At 38.3% G+C, this 19,910-nt stretch overlaps 5 protein-coding genes across 6 annotated transcripts; 2 read left to right on the top strand and 3 right to left on the bottom strand.

Annotated features, from left to right (window-relative positions):
- Nucleotides 1–682: 682 nt before the first annotated feature.
- Nucleotides 683–4,970, top strand: LOC126798190 (protein decapping 5-like). Its single transcript, XM_050525073.1, has 8 exons — nt 683–854; nt 1,330–1,430; nt 1,662–1,733; nt 1,812–2,783; nt 3,078–3,284; nt 3,872–4,045; nt 4,126–4,236; nt 4,416–4,970. Exons 1-8 carry the CDS (start codon nt 689–691, stop codon nt 4,563–4,565), a joined length of 1,953 nt encoding a protein of 650 aa, XP_050381030.1. The 5' UTR covers nt 683–688; the 3' UTR covers nt 4,566–4,970.
- A 471-nt stretch (nt 4,971–5,441) lies between these two features.
- LOC126798192 (transmembrane ascorbate ferrireductase 2) lies at nt 5,442–7,242 on the top strand. The gene is made up of 5 exons (XM_050525076.1): nt 5,442–5,697; nt 5,819–5,867; nt 6,247–6,446; nt 6,538–6,836; nt 6,995–7,242. Exons 1-5 carry the CDS (start codon nt 5,551–5,553, stop codon nt 7,089–7,091), a joined length of 792 nt encoding a protein of 263 aa, XP_050381033.1. The 5' UTR covers nt 5,442–5,550; the 3' UTR covers nt 7,092–7,242.
- Nucleotides 7,243–7,260: 18 nt separating this feature from the next.
- Nucleotides 7,261–10,228, bottom strand: LOC126798191 (uncharacterized). 2 transcript variants are annotated; one of them, XM_050525074.1, is made up of 7 exons: nt 9,773–10,228; nt 9,550–9,696; nt 9,095–9,450; nt 8,232–8,976; nt 8,033–8,129; nt 7,888–7,942; nt 7,261–7,589 (listed from the first exon to the last, which is right to left on the bottom strand). In XM_050525074.1, the coding sequence occupies exons 1-7, from the start codon at nt 10,194–10,196 to the stop codon at nt 7,527–7,529; spliced, it is 1,887 nt and encodes a 628-aa protein (XP_050381031.1). In that variant the 5' UTR covers nt 10,197–10,228; the 3' UTR covers nt 7,261–7,526. The 2 variants fall into 2 exon arrangements, with proteins under 2 accessions (XP_050381031.1, XP_050381032.1); XM_050525075.1 differs by having other exon boundaries at nt 7,267–7,589; nt 9,550–9,684.
- A 367-nt stretch (nt 10,229–10,595) lies between these two features.
- On the bottom strand, nt 10,596–12,597 carry LOC126800437 (cyclin-B1-2). Its single transcript, XM_050527809.1, has 4 exons — nt 12,424–12,597; nt 12,229–12,329; nt 11,470–11,567; nt 10,596–10,868 (listed from the first exon to the last, which is right to left on the bottom strand). Exons 1-4 carry the CDS (start codon nt 12,547–12,549, stop codon nt 10,768–10,770), a joined length of 426 nt encoding a protein of 141 aa, XP_050383766.1. The 5' UTR covers nt 12,550–12,597; the 3' UTR covers nt 10,596–10,767.
- Nucleotides 12,598–17,119: 4,522 nt separating this feature from the next.
- Nucleotides 17,120–18,250, bottom strand: LOC126797351 (transcription factor TCP1-like). The gene has a single exon (XM_050523992.1). The coding sequence runs from the start codon at nt 18,248–18,250 to the stop codon at nt 17,120–17,122; it is 1,131 nt and encodes a 376-aa protein (XP_050379949.1).
- Nucleotides 18,251–19,910: the final 1,660 nt, after the last annotated feature.

Genomic DNA, 19,910 nt, shown 5'->3' with positions numbered 1-19,910 from the left:
ACAAAGTACTTAGTGTTGTTGCATTGAATTAAACAAATTAAAATTTAAAGAACCAAAAACAAGAAGACGAAATTTGAAAGTTGAAATGTGTGCATTGTTTCTAATTCGACTAAGCTATAGGAAAAATTATGATTCACGAATAACCATCAGAGCTGATAAAGTGATATGTGGTTCACATCTAAAAATAATGATGAAGTGACACAAACTCTTATAAACCTACGTGTTGTATCATAATTTTCAATGTGACGAATTTTTAAATCATACACGTATTTACCATTTTTAATGAAGTAGAGTTTGTACGGACATTTGAGTTTCACGTGTGGACGACGTTAGTAACCTACTTTTATTAGTGATATACCAAAATCAACATGAGCTCATTGTCACGAAGCCGTTATCTGTGGCATCCGACCAAACCCTGTCATGTTGAGATGAGGAACACTGGAACACGAAAAGACGATGAGAAAATGGGCCGGGCTACTGAATTTTGGGCTTGGGCAAGTTAACACTTTTTAGAAAAAGTAACAAATAAAAGAGGAAAGGAGAAAATCACTCTCATATTTGTAATCTTGTAGCAAAAACAAGAACAAGCAATTGGCTTTTCTCTCTGTGCTTTGGTTTTGCATTTACAGTTAGATAGATTAGAAAGAGAAGAAGAATAAGAAGAAGAAGAAGAAAGCTCTGAACAACAATGGCGGCAGCACTGGTAGAGGCTCAACCACCCAAATCTTCATCAAATGGGCATGCAGATTCCTACATTGGCAGCCTCATCAGCCTCACCTCGAAGTCTGAAATTCGATACGAGGGTGTCCTCTTCAACATCAATACCCAAGAGTCCAGCATCGGTTTAAGAAATGGTATTCCAAAGAACCCTCATTTTAATCTTTCTTAGTTCCCCTGTTGTTTTTACCAATTTTATCTGGGTTCTATTTGGTTATGATTGCAACATTCACCTGTTTATGGTTTTGGAAAGTGTTCATTGTGAAATGTGGTTGTTAATGATGAAATTGTATCTTAAGTTGATATTTTTTATCACGGTTGATGGTAAAGTTCAGATCTTTTGAAATTGGTAATACATATCCGTGAGGTGAAAAAAAAAAACTTAATAGCTTTGTAAAGTTGTATGATAAATTTTGCTTCATTGGTTATGCCCTGGTGCATATAAAGACTTCTTGAACTTAAATAAATATGTTAGATTGTGAAAGCTTAAAGACATGTTAAATAATATTAAGAAAAGAAAGAAATAGAATGAACTGTTGTTGAAGTATTGGGGTTCCATGTCTTCAATGAAGTTTTAAAAGGAATTCTGAGCTATAGTTTTATGCATTGCAGTAAGATCATTTGGGACTGAAGGACGCAAGATGGATGGTCCCCAAATACCTCCAAGCGATAAAGTTTATGATTATATACTTTTCCGAGGAAGTGACATCAAGGTATTCAGCACATATATAATTTCTTAATAAAAAGGTATATGGTAAATTGAAGAAAAAATTATATCCTTCCTGAATGATGTTCATGTTCTTGATACTGGTCTTTGCATCTGCTTGAGAGAAACTGAGTTAATTTGTATCTGGGATGCTATTATAAACTTTTCAGGCTTATAGACATTATTATTTATTTGATTGCCTCAAGTATGCACTCTTCTTGTGTGTGTGTGGTTACAGGATCTGCAGGTCAAATCTTCACCTCCAGTTCAAACAAATACAAATGTACATGATGATCCTGCCATTATTCGGGTAAAGGATATAAATAAACCGCTGCTTTTGCCCAATTCAATCCTTAGCTACTAATATTTATTTTAATTCCTCTTACAGACTCACTATTCTCAAGCAGTGACTGTATCGACAAACTTACCATCTTCTGGTATTGCGTCCATTCCAGATGTAAAAGCCCAAACTCCACAGATGGGACTCCCTAAGCCAACATTTCAAAGCACTCTTCCTGTGTATCAACCTCTTGGAAGTCTAGGGTCTTGGGGTGCCTCAGCCCCTCCAGTTACAAATGGCAGTGGAATGCCCATGACAATGTATTGGCAAGGATTTTCTGGACCCTCCGATGGTTTCCAACACCAACAGCAATCGTTGCTTATGCCCTCGCCTGGCTTGTCAATGCCACCTTCAATGCAACAACCGATGTCATATCCTACCATTAATACATCATTATCTGATGGCTCTTCTGATGCTTCAATCTCTAAACCATCAGAGCCACCATCTACTTTATTCCCAACCCTCGGTAGGGGCACTCCAAGCTTGAATTCCCATATGCTTCCTGCCCAGTCGCCTGCCCTTACAATGGGCATTCCGGGAGATTTGCAATCTTCTGCGTTTCCTTCCAAGTCTTCTGCAACAGTTTCTGAGCCATCCTCAAGTTTGATTCTTAACAAGGCTTTGCCTCAAACTCGTCATACTGCTGCATCAAGTACTAGCTTGCCTTTGGTTTCACCTCTGACTCCCGCTTTGGACAAAACTAACATCCTCTTACCAGCCCTTGACGAGCCTAAAATAGGCCCTACTGCTGTAACGCCAGTAATATCTGAATCTGTATGGTCGACAGCTAACACCCCAGGTTCAGTTCTAGCTGACGGAGCAATGCCTCCATTGGTAACCCCAGGCCAGTTTTTTCAGCCTGACCTCACCATGGTATCTTCATCCCAGCCTTCACAAACAGCTCAGACGGATGTTGAGGTTGTCAAGGTATTGTCATCAGAACTACCACCATCACCACCAGCGACAGCAAAGGCTTCGCAGGAACCAATTTTGCCCCTGCCTGCACCATCCATTCCTAAGGTATTGCTCACATATCTGGATTCATTCTTTTGCCCAGTTGTCACCTGTAGCGTATAGATAAAAAAGTACCGTTTGAACTCTTGCGCCAAGACCAGAATATCTCAGTAGGTCATTATTTTCCTTTGAAGTGACCACAACTACCTATCAAATTCTCCATTACTGCTGAAAGCACTAGAGCTCTTGGGCATTGCATTCATGCTTGCCATTTACCTTAAATTCATGAGTTTTTTTTTTTTTATGTTGACTTCTCATTTTTCTATGTTATGTTGTCTATATTGCTTCCCCTTTTCCTAGTTGCATGGAACTCATGCCATTGGTCATCAAAGTTACAGAGGAAGTCGTGAAAGAGGAGGTCATGGTTTCACTCATCAAAGTTATAGAGGAGGACGTGAAAGAGGAGGCCATGCCTTCAATCATCAAAATTATAGAGGACGTGGAAGAGGAGGTCATGCCTTTAATCATCATGATAACAGAGGAAGTGAAAGTGGTAGAGGAAGCAGGGTATGTGCTACTTTTCTACACATCTGCTTACCTATAATGCTATAAGAACCTCATTGGGTGGTTTTATAGAGAGAGCATATGATTTTTCTTAGACTTTTTTCCTATAAATATTTTTCCTATAGTTGATGTTACTGCTATTTTGATGGAAAAACTCATTCCCGCTAGTCAAACTGTTGGAATTTATATGCTTCCTTCTGAATATATTATATGTTGCACCGTACCTAGGATGAAGTGTGAATATTTGGAAAGGCTTTGGCCACACATTAATATATATATATAGTCAGTTACTTAGTCTTGTACAATAGACTCTTTGCCCCATCGATTATTACTTGTAAAATAATTTGCTGAAATGTTCTTTTGAGTTACCACTAAGTGAGCGGATGTCGTTAAAAGGAGGGTAAGTGATGGCTACGCGCACATACTCTTGCAAAATAATCTTTCTTGCAATTCTTATGTTGTCCTCACTAATATTTTATTGATGCATGTAATTTTGTGGGAAATATAATGTATGGTGTCTTATATATACAAGTAATACAAGGCAAGTGCCAAAATGGACTTATAACCTATCAATCATCATGCTCTTTCAGATTTCACGTCCTGTGACAAAATTCACTGAAGATTTCAACTTCACAGCAATGAATGAAAAGTTTAACAAGGATGAAGTATGGGGTGATCTTGGTAAAAGTAATAAAGTTCTAGAAGATGTAGGTGAATCGCAAGATGAAAAGGATGTTGGAGCTTCACCATATGATGATCCTAAGGTCTCTCTAAAGAACAGAAATAAGGAAGGAACCTATTTTCTTGACTATAGTTTGTTAATTTAAATTCTCCTGTCTTGCAGAATGTTTATGTTAAGGATGACTTCTTTGATTCTCTATCTTGTGATGCACTTAATCGTGGGTCACATAATGAGAGGATTAAGTTCTCAGAGAAAGTGAGAAAGGATACCGAGGTACATACGTGGTTCTTCTTGAAAAAAAAAAATAGGATACTGAGATTATTTAATACATTTTTCAGGTTCTATCTAAAGATTTTCTAAGAGTCATGGGACTTATTGGAGTCTTCAGTGCTACTGTTGATGTCTTTCACTTTGATTTACTGATTTCAATCTCTTTGTAATTGTCATGCTAGACATTTGGGTATTCTCCAAGGCATCGTGGTGGAAGAGGTAGCAGATTGAATGGTCGAGGTGGCCGGTGGAAAGGTAGTTATAATGGAAGTGGTTATGGCTATGCTGGACAGGGGCGAGGACATAACTTTCCTAATCGTGCAACCTACTAAGCATCGATTTTCAATGCCTGCTGAGATGAACCTCAGAACTATTGGTGTGTGCCAAGAGATATAGTTACGAAGGCCTAGTTTATGTAGTTTTGGTACTTCTGGGCATTATGCTCGCAATAAGATATTCTGGAATGGTCGAGGTGGCCGATAGAATGGCAGCTATCAAGGAAGTGGTTATGGCTCTACTGGCCAGGGTTGATGACATTATATTCTGAACCGTAGTCGCCTACAATGTCTTTCAGAGTTTCAGTGCCTGCTGGGAAGAACCTCAAAACTCAGGAAGGTCTAGTTTATGTAGGTTTGCAATTTTTGGCATTGTGCTCACAGTAAGATATTATGAAACGGGGTTTTTCATGGTTTACATTCCATGTAAACATTATAGGCGAATCAGATGTTTCATTCTCACCTCAATTTTTAATATGACAAAAGGATAAGGGTAGGGTTTCATATTATAAACCTACTCCCACCTTTGCAAACCTGTGCTGCAAGCCATCTCTGAGGGAACGCATCGAATAATCTGAAAATGAAATGAACGATGTAGTCGTGATCCAACAAATATTCAAATTGATGTAAAGTTAAATACTTGCCTAATTTCTCAAGCCTTAAGAGTACTTTTTAGTGCTAAATTTTGAAACTTTAAAAAATTAAGAAGAGACGTCATCGGCCCTATATTATTGGGAATTTCAACACTCCAAGAATAGTCCTTTCATCTCTCAATACTTAAACTCACTTGAGTCTAAAGAATGATGGAAAATCTTGGTAAAAAAAATAAAAGTAAAAACAAGATGATGTTAAAAGTTAAATAGTGTAGAACCCCAGAGGTAAAAAGAAAAGAATAAATATTGACCAGCAGCATCTCCGTCTCACTTGATAATTCACAAGGTACAAGAAGAAGCAAAGTTTGACAACAGAACAAAACCGATCCAAATCAGAAACTCCAAAAAACCCGAAAGCAGCAGTGTCTGAAAGATTACAAGGAGGGAAAATGGGGGCGATCCCAGTAGTGCGGTTCCCGATCTTCCGGGCTGTGAGAGTGCTTGGAGTTGCAGTGGCGGCTCTAGTCCTCATCTGGACCATTCATTTCCGTGGAGGCTTGGCTCTCATCTCTGACAACAAAGATCTCATCTTTAATGTTCGTCTCTTCTTCCCATCTCCGTGTTTCAGTTCCCATCTCCCTGTTTCAGTTTCGGACATTGATCCTGTGTGTAACTGTGTATGCTTCTTAGTTATGGTGTGTTTAAATTTGGCTGCAGGTTCATCCCGCGTTGATGGTGATTGGACTTGTAATCTTAAATGGCGAAGGTGAGGATGATTTCCCTGTTTTTTTTTTGTCACTTTCTGGTTGGCCTTGATATATTCATTCATGTCTGCTAACATTCAGATGGTAGAGTAGGATGAGATTTAGTTTCAAAATCGACCTTTTATACTTATGGAGTTTAATTCATAGGTGTATTTCTGCACAATGCCAAGCGAGAGCATTGCGCCGAATGTTTGTAATGTCCTTCTCTATGTAGCAGTGTACTTGGATTTTTTCCTTCACAGTGATCTGTTTGAATTGATAGTCTGCTTAGAATTATGCATGCTTAGAGTAGGAAAAATGAAGACATGAAGTTGTAGACTTGGTGTATCAACTGAAGAAGATTATGAATTACAACCATATTTTGTTTTTCCCATATTGCAGCCATGCTGGCGTACAAGACAGTAACAGGAACCAAAAGCTTCAAGAAACTAGTTCACCTTACGCTACAATTCATTGCCTTTTGTTTTAGCATTATCGGTGTATGGGCTGCCTGGAAGTTCCACGTTGATAAGGGCATTGACAATTTCTACAGCCTGCATTCTTGGCTGGGTCTAGCTTGTGTGTTCCTTTTTACCATCCAGGTACCCTCGCAGCTACTGTTTTCCTTCAGAAGATGTATTGAATGATTACGTCTGTCTAGATTTTAACTAACTGTCATTCTCTTTTGCGCAGTGGGCTGCTGGATTTGTTACATATTGGTACCCAGGTGGCTCGAAAAATAGTAGAGCTAACTTGATGCCATGGCATGTGTTTTTCGGTATTTATATATATGCACTTGCTGTTGCTACTGTGACTACTGGAATCCTAGAAAAAGCCACATTTCTTCAAGCCAAGGATGTAATATCACGCTACTCAACTGAAGCTATGCTGATAAATTCTCTGGGGATATTGGTTGTTGCGCTGGGCGGTTTTGTCATTCTCGCGGTTATTGCTCCTGCTAATAAAGGTGACATTATCAGAGAATCAATAGAGTAAGCACAGTCAGTTCTATCTTGTAGTCTGCAAGAACAATGAATTTTACTCTATCTTGACTGAAGAGAAATCTTTGTACCAACATTACAGTTTACATTTCCTCACGATTAGTTGATAAACACTTGATACTGTCTTCATTTTTTGTTCTTTTTAATAGCCAAAGCAAATCATTAATACTGAAAGAGGAATTAGAAGATCACGTTGAAGCTCCATCTTCGGCAATGGTGGTAGCACCTCATCTTCCAGACAAATAATTTCGTCTGAATGAAGCTCAAATTAGCTGAAGAATGTACACTCAAATTATATGCCAGGTTGAAGCTGAATAATGTACTGTCACATAGTAGGAATTCTCTCATCTTTTCAAACATTTGCTCTACACTAACACCAAAGCAATATCCAAATGAATATTTCAAGTAGGACTCCAAATAGGGGGGCGAAAAAATGACCTCGGATAGTACAAGTGATTAATTTTTACATGCCTCAAGTTAAGCATGCAAAACTTTGTATTTGACATCTGATGCTTGTGACAAGTCAGAGAGAGCAAAAGGTAAAAAAAAAAACTTGTTGCTCTATTCTGAACGTTTGGTGAAGGGAAAGCTGCTGACACTAAATCCCTAATTGCAGCATGCCTACGAAATTCGGAGGACTTCATGAATTACGCTCAATTTCCATGGAAGCACCTTGAGTGATTACATCCATAAATGTTCTCTTCGGTATTCACGGACAATCACAGGTACACTTGTAGGTGGAACCTATAAGAAGCAGAAATCACACATGTATTCATATTACACTTGTTCAAAACATGCTTAATGATCAAATTAATGACGCAAATTTAAACAAGTGGGAATGAACATAATATCTGATGATCCATAAGTTGTGATGAGCTTTGAGTTTTAGCAATACATACTTTTTCCACAAACCGACTTCACAATATGCAGAGGCTAACTAGCAACTAAAAAGTTTAAAATCTACTACACCAAGACTGAAAATTTGACTGATGTCGTGCAATTTAATACAATTGCTTGGAAAAAAAAAACTAGAATGATTTACCATGCCATAATCTGTGATGATCATTGAAACATAATCCGAAGGCAGTGCATCATAACTGTCAATAGCAAGTTAAACAGAATGGCCAAGTTAGTCAAGGACTTGGGAATCGTGATATAGAACTGAAAACTTAATAAGCAGTTCTTACATCAGATTTAGAGGTTGAAGATTTTCACAGTTAGCTTGATTATTCAAACAATTGATTTCATCCATACCAGGAACCTTTGAAATTACATCAGGATCACCTGCCAGAAGTGGAACAACGATGTAAGTAAGCAAGCAACTGAAGAATGTGCTTTATCATATACTGTCAGAATCAATATCACCGAAATTTAAGGTTTGCATACCGAGCTCATTAGAGCAGATTGAGTCAAGCTGTACCCTTTCATGGAACTTATATGCCTCACAACATACTAATACGGGAACACGGAAAGCATGAGCTACCATAGCAACACAAGCAGTCCCAACCCTCGAGTATACTGCTCCATTAGACAGAACTGAAGAAGCACCTAGAAAAACTCGAGTGACTTCATGCATGATGTAGGAGGCAGCATTTATATGAGTGTAAGTACAGTTAATCCCCTTTCCCACCAACCTACGAAGTAAACGTTGCCCTTCAAGCTTTGGGCGAGAGTCTACTACCACTATGCGAAACTGTTTGCCAAGCTCATGGGCATGTAATAGTAACATTTCAACTGCAGTGGATGACCCATACGTTAGAAGAACATCACCATCCCTGATTTTCGTAACTGCATGCTTGACAATCACCTTATCTGCAAGTATGATCTTCTCACTAATGAACTGTTCAATATCTGACTGGAGATATGCTTTTGCTTCTGATTCCAACAGAGTCAAAGGTAGCTTGGCGATCCGACTTTTTAAAAACCTAATTGCATTCCCCATGCTGATTGAGAGGGGTCTGCACTCAATCAAAAAAGATACATAACTACTTAATTTTGCTGTCAAATCCCTACTAAGGTTTTTCTCAGGTGGTGTCGAATAGTCTTTAATGGCCTCCTGGAAAGCTTGGAGCATGGCAATGCACCGAGCATTACCACCAGATATATCTCCAGTTAAATACTGTAATCCAACCTGGAAATTGGCATCAATACCAACAGTTAATACTTTGATCACCGTCATAATTCCACAACAGCTCCTCTAACAATATCTAGCAAAATGTTCTAACAAGCTGATATGGTCCTCGTGATACCTTATAAACTGCAGGATGCACAGGGTCAAGCTGGAAAAACCTAGACTCGAGATCAGGAAGCTGAGTCCCATGCTCGTACTGAGGCAAATGCCTAAACAGCTCAACCCTGTTCCTCGCCTCAGTTTGCTTAACCACCGAACGCCTTTTCGCCTTCTCCACACGGCTTGTATCATCATACTGCATCCGCGGTGCAGGCACCTCTTTCTTCCTTTCTTTTTCCACCGCACGTTCACCACCACCAACCTTCTTCTCAGAAGCCGCCACAGTTGGGGCTTTTGCAGCCTTATGTGGCTTCACATTCAGTGAAGCCGGCGCAGCAGCAGCAGCACTGACAACAGAACCTGCCTTTCCTTCACCTAACAACAATGTATTGAAAAAATGCAATGACTAAATGTGATATTGTGATCAAAGCATAAATCGTAAATCAAGCGTATCGAACTCAGAGTCCTAGGCACCTTTCGCAGCGGCTTTTGCTGCTCGCTGAGCTTCCTGAATAGCTCGCCTCTCGGCTTTTGTAGTCTTCTCTTTCAATGGCTTCGAATTCAAAGCTAGCTCATTTTCCACTTCCACTGATGCATTTCCAGCTTTCTCTGCGTTAATCACTACTTCAATTTCCATAATCAAAGTCGAAACCCTAGTCAACTGAGCTCAAACCAAATAGTGTTAAAGCAAAATTACCAGAAAAGCCAGAAGGAATCTTCATCAAGCCGGCGGCGGGGACGCTACTGGCCTGCACGGCGGCCGTCAAATCGAAGCCTCTACCGGGCAGAGAAGACGACGTCGTCACAGCCGGAGAAGGCCGGATCGGATTGGACCGGAGCGGGCGGCCGGGCGAGAAAGCGAACTCGGCATCGTTGTAGGAAGAGGAGGCGGAGACCGGGAAGAGGTCGGAGGGGACGTGGCCGGGGGAGGCGACCGGAGGTAATGGGCGGGCATCGGAGGAGTGACGTGGCGGGGGGATCATGACGGGGGAGAGGGAGTTGCCGGAGGGGGAAATGTTGGAGACGGGAGGGGAGGAGGAGATGGGCTCCGGGGCGGCGAAGAACCCGACTTGGCGGACCTTCGGGTCGCTGACGGTGCGCGGTGGTCGCCGTGGGTCCATTTGCGAACAAATCGGAGGTCCGAGGGTTTGGAAATTTTGGGGGGTTTTGGATTTTTGATTAGAGGAGAGACTCACTGTTAATGTCTAAAAACCGGACTAGTAAAAACCGCTAATCTTTACCGTCAAAATTTTGGACGATTATGATCTACCGATAGAGAATCTTTTGCGTTGAAACAAAATGGGAATCTGATTCAATACCTAGATTTCATAACAAATGAAGATGAAAAATCAATCCATTCCATTCCAGCACACTTTAGGATCACATTTCATTCGATCACCTGTTCCATAGCTCTGCAGGAACTCGAAACGATGTACCGTGCGAAAATTTTCAGAATAACAAATATCGGTTGCAAACTCTAGATGGTGGCAGAAAGTAGAGATTATAGTGCCAAATAAGAATGTACTCAGTACTCAGATAGATATGATATCCAAGAGAACTACAAAAGTACAGGTGACACCACATATCAGAAGCGAGGCTTCTGAATTTCATGTTTGAAAGCAACATTAACATAATCGTATAAATACGAATGACAAAGAGTAGGATGTTACTAATCCCTCATTCTCTCTTCTATCAGTAAAAGGTTGGGGCAACTGGACCCTTGGAAAGTCCAATCCGAACCTCCATAGCATGATGAGCGTCTAACGGCCGGACGGTCTCAGATTCACGAGGATCTGCAACAATTAATATCAATCTATTAGGAACCAACAAATTTCACGGCAAAAGAATGGATTATCACACAAACTGCTAATGAGAGCCTATGCAAGTAGATACTAATGATTAGATGCAAGTTCATATTCTATTTCCATGTTTATTTGGAAGAAGTTGTTAACCCTTTCAGAAAAGAGAAGTTGTTACAAATCAAAATGTAAACTACTATGATTTTGCAAATCTGGGCAAGTAAAAACATCCAGAAAGTTAAGCAATACAGTCCCATTTCAGCAATACACTTCCATTACTTATGGGAGAATTCTTCATTTTCCAGAACTTAATATAGAGTTGTGTGAACTTGAATTTACAAAGGAGCAATCATTGGTATCAAGAATTTAAGTCAAGTACTTTTAATCAACAAAAGCTTTTCCTACATTGGACAGGAAGAGTTGAGAGGGAATTTCAATTAATTTTGTTCTACAAAAAACTGTTTGGGAGAGTCAAAAATCCAGTAACAATGAGGGAAAATAATTTATGAAGAGAAAAACACTGTCAAAGTAACAACAGTATAAGATTGGCTTTTCTCTAGTTGTTCACATATTGGATTATGACACGTGTTCTTACCATTCAAATAATCTTCAGGACCAAAAGAATCCAACTCTCCTGTCACAGATTCCAATCCAAGCATCGAAGAAGGTATGGCTCCAGTAGGCCTCTGAAATCTACATCCATTTCAAAGAAAAAAAACAATTAAGACTCCAAAATCTCAGTCCACTTTTTACAAAAAAGATAGTATAAATTGGCATTACAATATCAGGGAATACAATTAGAACAAGTGGGACAACTACACCAGTACTTTACATGAACGTATATGTATATTATTTTTAACTATTAGATGCAATCGTTATTAACAGAACCACAAACACTTTCTGCATTGTTAAAATCTCAACGAAATGTTTCCCAACTGCACAGCTAAAGACCAGATATATAACATAAACAACAAGCGAGCTCCGATATGAACAATGTGTTTACCCTGTGCAGGCCATGAACTAGAACAGAATCACTCTAAACATACGATAAACTGAACAGCATGATAACAAGGCCATTTAGCCGGTTACTAGTTTACAGCAAAGGGATGTGTCGAATTCAGATATTCCAAACATCATCAGCTAAAACTAAGTTGGTGATTGAGATTATAGAGGCAAAACGTTAAGACTAAGTGAATAAAATAGAGTTCTAATACAAAAGATAGCTCAGCAGCTTAAACCTCAATGAAACCAAACGATTCGAACCAGCCCTTACATTAATCACACAATTAAGTTTACTACATAACCAAACCCTAATCGAATCAACCATTAATCCATAAACATAAGCAATTCATACCGGGAAAGAATTTGCCTCTCGAAATTCATCCTCATCGGGAAAGCACTTCCATAAGTGTTGGCCAAGATTCTCCTCTCCATCTCCTCTTCCATCTTCTTCGTCTGAAACGCACCATATAAACAACCTCAAAACCCTAGAACAATATATCATCGATTCAAAAAACAAAAGCGGAAAACAGACGAGATAAATCAGTACCGATTGGTGAGCAGATTCGACTGGGTGAGTCCCAACGAGGTTGCTCTTGACGCTGTTAAGGCCAAAACGGAGAGTATCGTTCTGGATCCCTCCGATTTGGTGCTCGATGTTCTTCGGTGCCTCCATTCTTCTTCTTCTTCTTCGCCTTCGTTCTCTCCAAGTTAATGTCGAAGCTTTTCTTCTCACTTGGTGTTCGATTATAAATAGAGGAGCTTCAGAATTATTTTATTTATGTTATGGGCCGTTGGTCTTTGAGGCGGTAATGGGCCTTAAGGCCCAATATCATTGGGCTGGACCATCAGTCCAATGAAACTAACACACGACCCTCATTTCTATATTTCATGGTTCTTTCTCCCTTATTAAGATGATGATTCAGCCAACTATAGTTGATGAACGGTGATCGAGAGAATGGAGATCGAATTGAGAATCTACTTGAGGCGACGGAATGCGCAAGAGTTTTTTGATTAAGTGATCGAATGGAACTATTGATATACAACTAATACAAGAGTAAGTATATATGAAAGGTACGCATCAGATCGATCACGACATTGATTTTGTTTGTTCTGACGAGTTCATGGCTTCCAAGTTTTGTTAATTGCATGCGGATATTTTAGTGCATTGGATGAACTTAATTATCATACTACGCAATTGAAATTTAGAAAATGCATCCTTCAAATTTTCATGCTATGCGAAGTCGGTTATTTTAGACTTGTGATGCTATGCAGTATGCACAGTACCATCAGTGTTTGCCATTTCAGAAAATTAAATGGTGGCGTTAAACGTTACTGTTTGAGTGGAGGCACGGTGGGAGTAGAAAGTAGAAACAAAGGCAACGGTGCAATATATATATATATATATATATATATATATATATATATATATATATGCTCGGTCATGATCGACGAAGCATTGAAGCAGCTTGTGGAAGCGGAACTATGGAACTGTTGAAATGGTAAGGCCGGGGGGAAGATGAAGGCTGTCGCGTTGTCGTGGCTAGTACAACGAATGAATCACCTACCTACTTCAATATATTTTAGAAAACGCCCATCATTCACTTATGAAGAATTTAAACAAGTACTGAAGCAGTACTTGATCTTATTGTAAATTAGCCAAGGCTGCCAAGCTAGCTACGTAATAATTGGTCCTAGCTCAAGGAAACTTACTCCATATAACACTAAAGTCATTGGGAATTAAAGAGGTAGATTTTGTTGGGTATTGTAATGGATATGAAGTATGTCCTCCCTGACAATCTACTCCGTTTAATCTTTGATATTGATAAATTCCCCAGATCATGCCGCTAGATCGAGCTAGCTATCAGTTCAGAGGCATTGCAGATCATAACAACCCCAGTATATTAATATATACATGAACATATCGTACCCACACCCATATCTCCATGTCCACAGTCAGAAAGTCAAAACTACTACCAGAAGAGACAGAAGTTTAGAATAACTGCCAGTTCAATAATCAGTAAAAGAAGAAAAGAAAGAAGAAGAAACTAGTTCATCAGTTTCTCTATCAGTGATCGCCGTCACTTCCACTATTGCAAAGCATTCTTCATCTTCTTCACCGTGGGGTGTGTACTGTACATGACCTCTCTCAAATTATTAAGCCCACTGCTCATCAGGCTCTTTCAGGTAAAATTCTACTGTCTGGTATTTCTCTAAATCTTAAAATTTTTAGGCGTGCATATTCTGCCTTTCTGTACTGAGTTTCAGTTCTCATGAATCATTACCTCACAATACACAAGTCACCCGGTCAGCCACACCTGTAAAGTCTCGAGATATATAGTTAGAGCTTTGCTCTTTAATGAGGATGCTGGTCTTGATGTTAATTTCATGCTGGCTTCTTTTTAGTTGCTTAAAATCAGAAGCTGAAGTTCTTCATTTTCTCTTGCAATTTCTAAAACTCCATCAGTTCCAGTTGCTATAACTATAACTCATGCGCATGCTCATCTTTTCTTTGGGGTCTCTTATTCGTAGATATGAACATTAATTCTAAATAGCCAAAGAGAGCTAATAATAGTCAGTATATATGTGATCTTTTTCCGAAGACTAGCAACCTTGAAGCTTTAATGCGTGTTCTGAGTATGGTGTTAAACAATTTTATTGTGCAGGCTAACAGCTAAGAACGTAGTTGAAGAATCTGTAGATTCAATTATTAAACGTGTACTGATCAATGAACGAGCGAGGCAGGTACGGTTTTAATTGGATCCTAGATTTCAGCTTGGAATTTTCTTAGATACCTACCCATATATGATATCTACACAACAAATTTATCTTCACTGTGTTAAAATAAATCATTATTTAAGTAATTATAGTTAATTATAGATAATTACTTCACTTCTAACATTTTATAAATTTTTGAACAAATTATTGTAAATATAGTAATTTTGTTCAATGATATGTAAATTTGTAAAATGAATATGATAATTTTGTTGTTAATGTCGTAATTTAATTCAATTGAATTGTTGTTAATGTAGTAATTTTATTCAATTAATTATAAATGATTGTATGGTATACATCCCGTACCATAGACGACCCATTCGAGCTTAATCGAGCTTAATTAGATACACCCTAACATGTAGTGGAGAACATTTAGAGAAAAGAAAATGGCACTAGCTGGACTTTGACATGAGTAAATTATATATATATATATATATATATATATATATATATATATATATATATATACACCAACCAAATCGAATTGAAGTTCAACTAGAGATATTGCATAGAGATAATAATTTAAGTTAAGAAGGAGAAAACTCCAAAGTAAAAGACCATATTGTACCGCTTTATAAACAACATGAAACTCATCATTTGATAAGAAAATACATTAGAAGAATATTATATACTGACTAAACTTAAGTTTGCATCTGATACAAATTGCATCTTTTTTGTTGTTCATGTCTATCTATATATACAGTCATCGATAATCAATTTGAGAACTTCCTTGCTTGGTACCAAGTCAGATTCTTTTTCTTATTAATATAAATATATAAATACTTACTAAACTTAAAAGTTAAAACTTTACGCTGATAGATGCATTATGCATATATGATATATGATAATAACCAATTAGCTCTAGCTATATATTCATCAACATCCAGTACTCCAGAGAAAAATATATATAGGATTGTCTAGCTCTGGAAGGATCGATCAGAGACCATGCAAAAGTTTTATCAGGCAATGAAACATACTTATTTCTTTGCTTGATAATTATAACTTCAAAACAGACCGAGAGTATCTTGTACTAAAATGACTTTTAACTTTTTAGCTACAGAGATTGAAATGAAACATGTTGATTATATGTTGTGCAGACCTAGACATTGTTCCTTGATGAAATTAGAAGAATAAAACAGAAAAATCTTATAGTTATCTGGCTCATTAGTCATTACCAGTTTACCTCATTATGAAATCTAAAACAAAGCCTTCTATTTCGGGCAAGCTTGAGGGTTAAACGTATATATAGTTGTGACTGTAATATATAATAACCGTGACTGATCTACTCTTTTCCTCATGTAACCATGAATATCATTATGCATGTCTTGCAATTCTTCATGTAGACTGGATAGCCAAAACTGGACCGATTGGACTTGAAAACATAAGCTTTCAATAAATTAGTACTAGAATACATTTTTTTTGGAATTAGTAAGTACTAGAATACGTCACTTCCCAGGAAACACAGAAACTACAACTGGAAAAATTTCAAAATGCAGATCTGAAAGGAGATAAAGAGAAATGCCTAATAAACCCCAGGAAGGCCTAAAACATTGATCTACTAATCCTGGACTGCATATTACATATACTGTATGTAGCTATGAATTTTCAAGCTATCATTCTTTAATCAACTTTTCATCTAACATGAAAGTTGTTCATCATCACCTTGATCAGGTGATTGGTAATCAACTACTTAGCTAGTTAGCTTCTTATACTAATTGCATCATCTTTGTATGTTTTGATCACCTTCTACTCATATTTATGTACTCATCTTGACAGAAAATTGCAAACTGGGTGGACTATAGTGGTTTTTCTATACCTTATATCCCTGCTTAAACTGTTAAGGTGCATTTTATTAAACTGGTTCAATTAAACTATCCCTGGTCTAAACTCTAAAGATAACACCTATAGTTTTTCCAAATTGATACATGTATATTCTTTCCAACGTTCTTCGTGTTTACTTTTATGATTGATTTGATCTTGTGGACAAATTAATACCTGTTTTTGAAATCGATCTATTAAAAAAATGAAGTATTAAATTGAATTCATGATGTCTGTTTCAACACTTAGGAGAAATGCTTTTATAGTGTTGAAACAGACTTCATGAATAAATTTGAGAAATCATATTTCAATTCATTTGTGACTCAATGAACTCGAATGAATGGAATTGCTAATTTGAGAACTCATTGTTCAACTTTACCAGGAATATATGTATGTCATACATTAATTTTCCGAATGAACGATATATAATTAAGCATCGATCCAAATGGAGGTACAAGCATTAGCATAAACATACGTAGCTTACATCTGTTTGGCTTGCAACTGATCATTCTAGTCCTTAATTTCTGCTAGCCTCCCAAATGTTGCTACAGATTTAAAATCCTGCATGTTAACAGAAAATAAATAAATTGTCTATTTTGTGCATATAATTTATTTACAAAGAAGGAAAAAGAACAGAGAGTTGAATTGTGTCTTTAAAATTTTATACCAGTTGAATTAAGATTCATGTTGGTGGTAATGGCACAGATGCTAGGGCATGTGAAAAAAGCTCCGTTGATGTCCCAATTTTGAGATATTGCACTCGGTAATTGGATATTAATGTGGTTGCAGCAATTTGAACTAGCCAAAGTCCTCTGGGGGTTCATTTCAGGGCTTCGATCAACTGACGGCGCCTTCAGCTTTCTTTTGAGCGCAGCGGTTTCATGATATTCAGCTTGACTATCAGATAAGAGGGTACTTCCTGGTTCTTGATTCATATCTGCAGGTTCAAGCTCATTGAACAAGCTCAATTGGCTAGAGATCTGAGGGCTCCTCTTACTGGTACTGATCCTGCACATCTTCTCTCTTGTTCTTTCTCTTGCTCTTGCTCTAGCCTTTGCCCGCGATTCTTTGGCCATTATAGCAGCAGCCTCCTTCATCTTCCTCTTGTAATTCGATACCTCGTCATTAATGTCCAAAACATTATCACAGTCCGAAGTACTAGAAGATGACAAACTATTACTGTTATTGCACTTGCTCTTTTCTAGGTCTTGGATGGCATTTCTGGACTTGCTGAGCAGCCACTCTAGGGTTTTGCTGGCTTTGTCAAACCCTAGCAAGTCTTGGAGATCGAAGAATTCACGGGCAACATTGATGGAGAGTCTTACCCTCCGGTCCCTAAAGCCCTGGGACGTGAAGATCTTGCTGTGCCGGTCTTTCGTTTTTGCATTAGCCACAGCTGGTACTTTCACCTCCTTAGAAACAAAATAGGGATGAGTAATATTATTGTTAATCTCATAACCATAACGCTGCTGGTAGTCTCCAGATGATGATATGATTGCGTTTGATGAAGCTCCTCCAAAATTGATCATAGTACTTTCCGGTCCGGGGGCTAGCAAACAATTGTTTAGTAGGGGAAACTGATCATGGTGTAGACCAAAAATGCCTCCAAAGGTGGTATTCTCTTGAGGAATAAGAGGGTGGTGGTTGATATGAGAGTAAGAAGAAGAGGAGGAGGAGGAGGAGGAGGAGGAGGAGGAGGAGGAGGAGGAGGAAAAAGGAAAGTTATAAGGTGGGAAAGGATAGATATTACCACTCCTAATGCTACTATTGGTGGAAGAGTGCATGATTACTGATACGGATAGAGAGAGGGAGCTTTGATTCACGGCTATTAAACCCTTTTGATCAATCTCTTTCAAGATTCCTCTTTCAGAGTCCCTTTCTCTGAGATAAGCGAGCTCATGAACTTAAAATAGCTTCAATTTCTTTTTCTTTTTTCTTTTTCTTTCTCTTCAAGAGATGACACTCATAAGAAAGAAGATGGATCAATGGATCAATGAGTGAGGTGGTACTAGAACAGATCGATGAGTATAAATTTGGTGTGTCCCTCTTAATTGTTATTGGCTTTCCTGGTTTTTGTTTTTTCCGGTTAAAATTTTCTTGGGTAGGGCAAACTCTGCTGCTAACATTAATTGTGTAGAGAGTTAACAGTGGGCTCGATGTCATTGGACATTGGTAGGGAATCAATGACGACAGAGGCTAATCAAATTTGTCATCAGGTTGATTTGACATTTCCTATCACATTACCTCAATTACTTGTTTTTACAATTTTTTTGACAGGTAAAACAAATCAAAATGAGACCTACACATTAGCACATAAAATGTTTAAAAAGAAAAATCGATCTGTAGTCTGCTGTTCCAAAGCCTATGACTTAGCATAAACCCTAGCCTTCAAAGAAAATTATGTGCACTAGCTTCTTGTCGTTACAATCATTCATATTTTACCTAGTTATTAGTTGAACAGAAACAAAAATATTCCAAGTTCCACTTCCCCTCATGAAACATGAAAAATGAAAAATGTATGATTTGCCCGTTTGGCTCATCATGATGACTATATGATTAGGAATTTGCCATTGAAAACAACCGAGCGAGCTCACTATGATAAGCACAAATGCATGCTTTTGTGAATACAGCAAAACTATTGTTCATTTCTCTAGCTATTACGAAACAACATTTAGGTTAGGGTTAATTCTGATTCACTTCCACACTATTTCACGTACTTGGGTTTAGGTTAGTTCTCGTAGTCGGCCATTGTGTTAGCAGTGGAATTTGGAATAGGAAGAAAAATACATTTAGGTTTTCCAAAGGCCGCGAGTTCTATGTATGTGATGCCCTAATAGTATTAGTAGTAGTAGCTAGTCGCTATTCTTTCACGTGCCTGTGTCTTTATGAAAGACCGAATTGCGAGAGAAACAATTTATATACAGCAACACCGAGCAGACGTACTGGCCGGCATGGAAGGTAATGCTTTTGACTGTCTCGTCTACCGTCGCTTTCACTTCGCTTTTTCTCTGCCTTTATCTTACTGTTTTCGCTATCATTCTATGGTGGTATTTTCTTCTTGTTTTGTCTCTAACAATCTCTCTGGTCTGGTTTCTGTAGTGGTGTTCTGTTGTTCTGGTTTCTACTTGCCCAAAACTGCAGCTATTTGCTTCTTCAGAAGGGCGATGCAAACATAAATAACCAGGACAAATAGACATGGATTCAAGCTCCTAATTAAGCGACGATTTCCACGAGTATTCGAGGTGGAAATGACATGAGCGGATGTTAATCCTTCACCGCTTCAAACTCGCTACCAGGTGATACATGCATATTCAGGCCAACGCTTCTTTGCCAATGATGATGGCATTGAGTTCTCTTGGTCTGTGTTGATCACCATTATTGTTCTAGCCCCATTGTTTACCAAAGATTCCATGTTTCCTGGATGATAAATATAGGTCAAATCAT

This window comes from Argentina anserina, chromosome 6, assembly GCF_933775445.1.
Source record: "Argentina anserina chromosome 6, drPotAnse1.1, whole genome shotgun sequence".
Classification (NCBI taxonomy): Eukaryota; Viridiplantae; Streptophyta; class Magnoliopsida; order Rosales; family Rosaceae; genus Argentina; species Argentina anserina.
The sequence above is the reverse complement of the archived record's forward strand: the minus strand, read 5'-3'. Positions and strand labels throughout refer to the sequence as shown.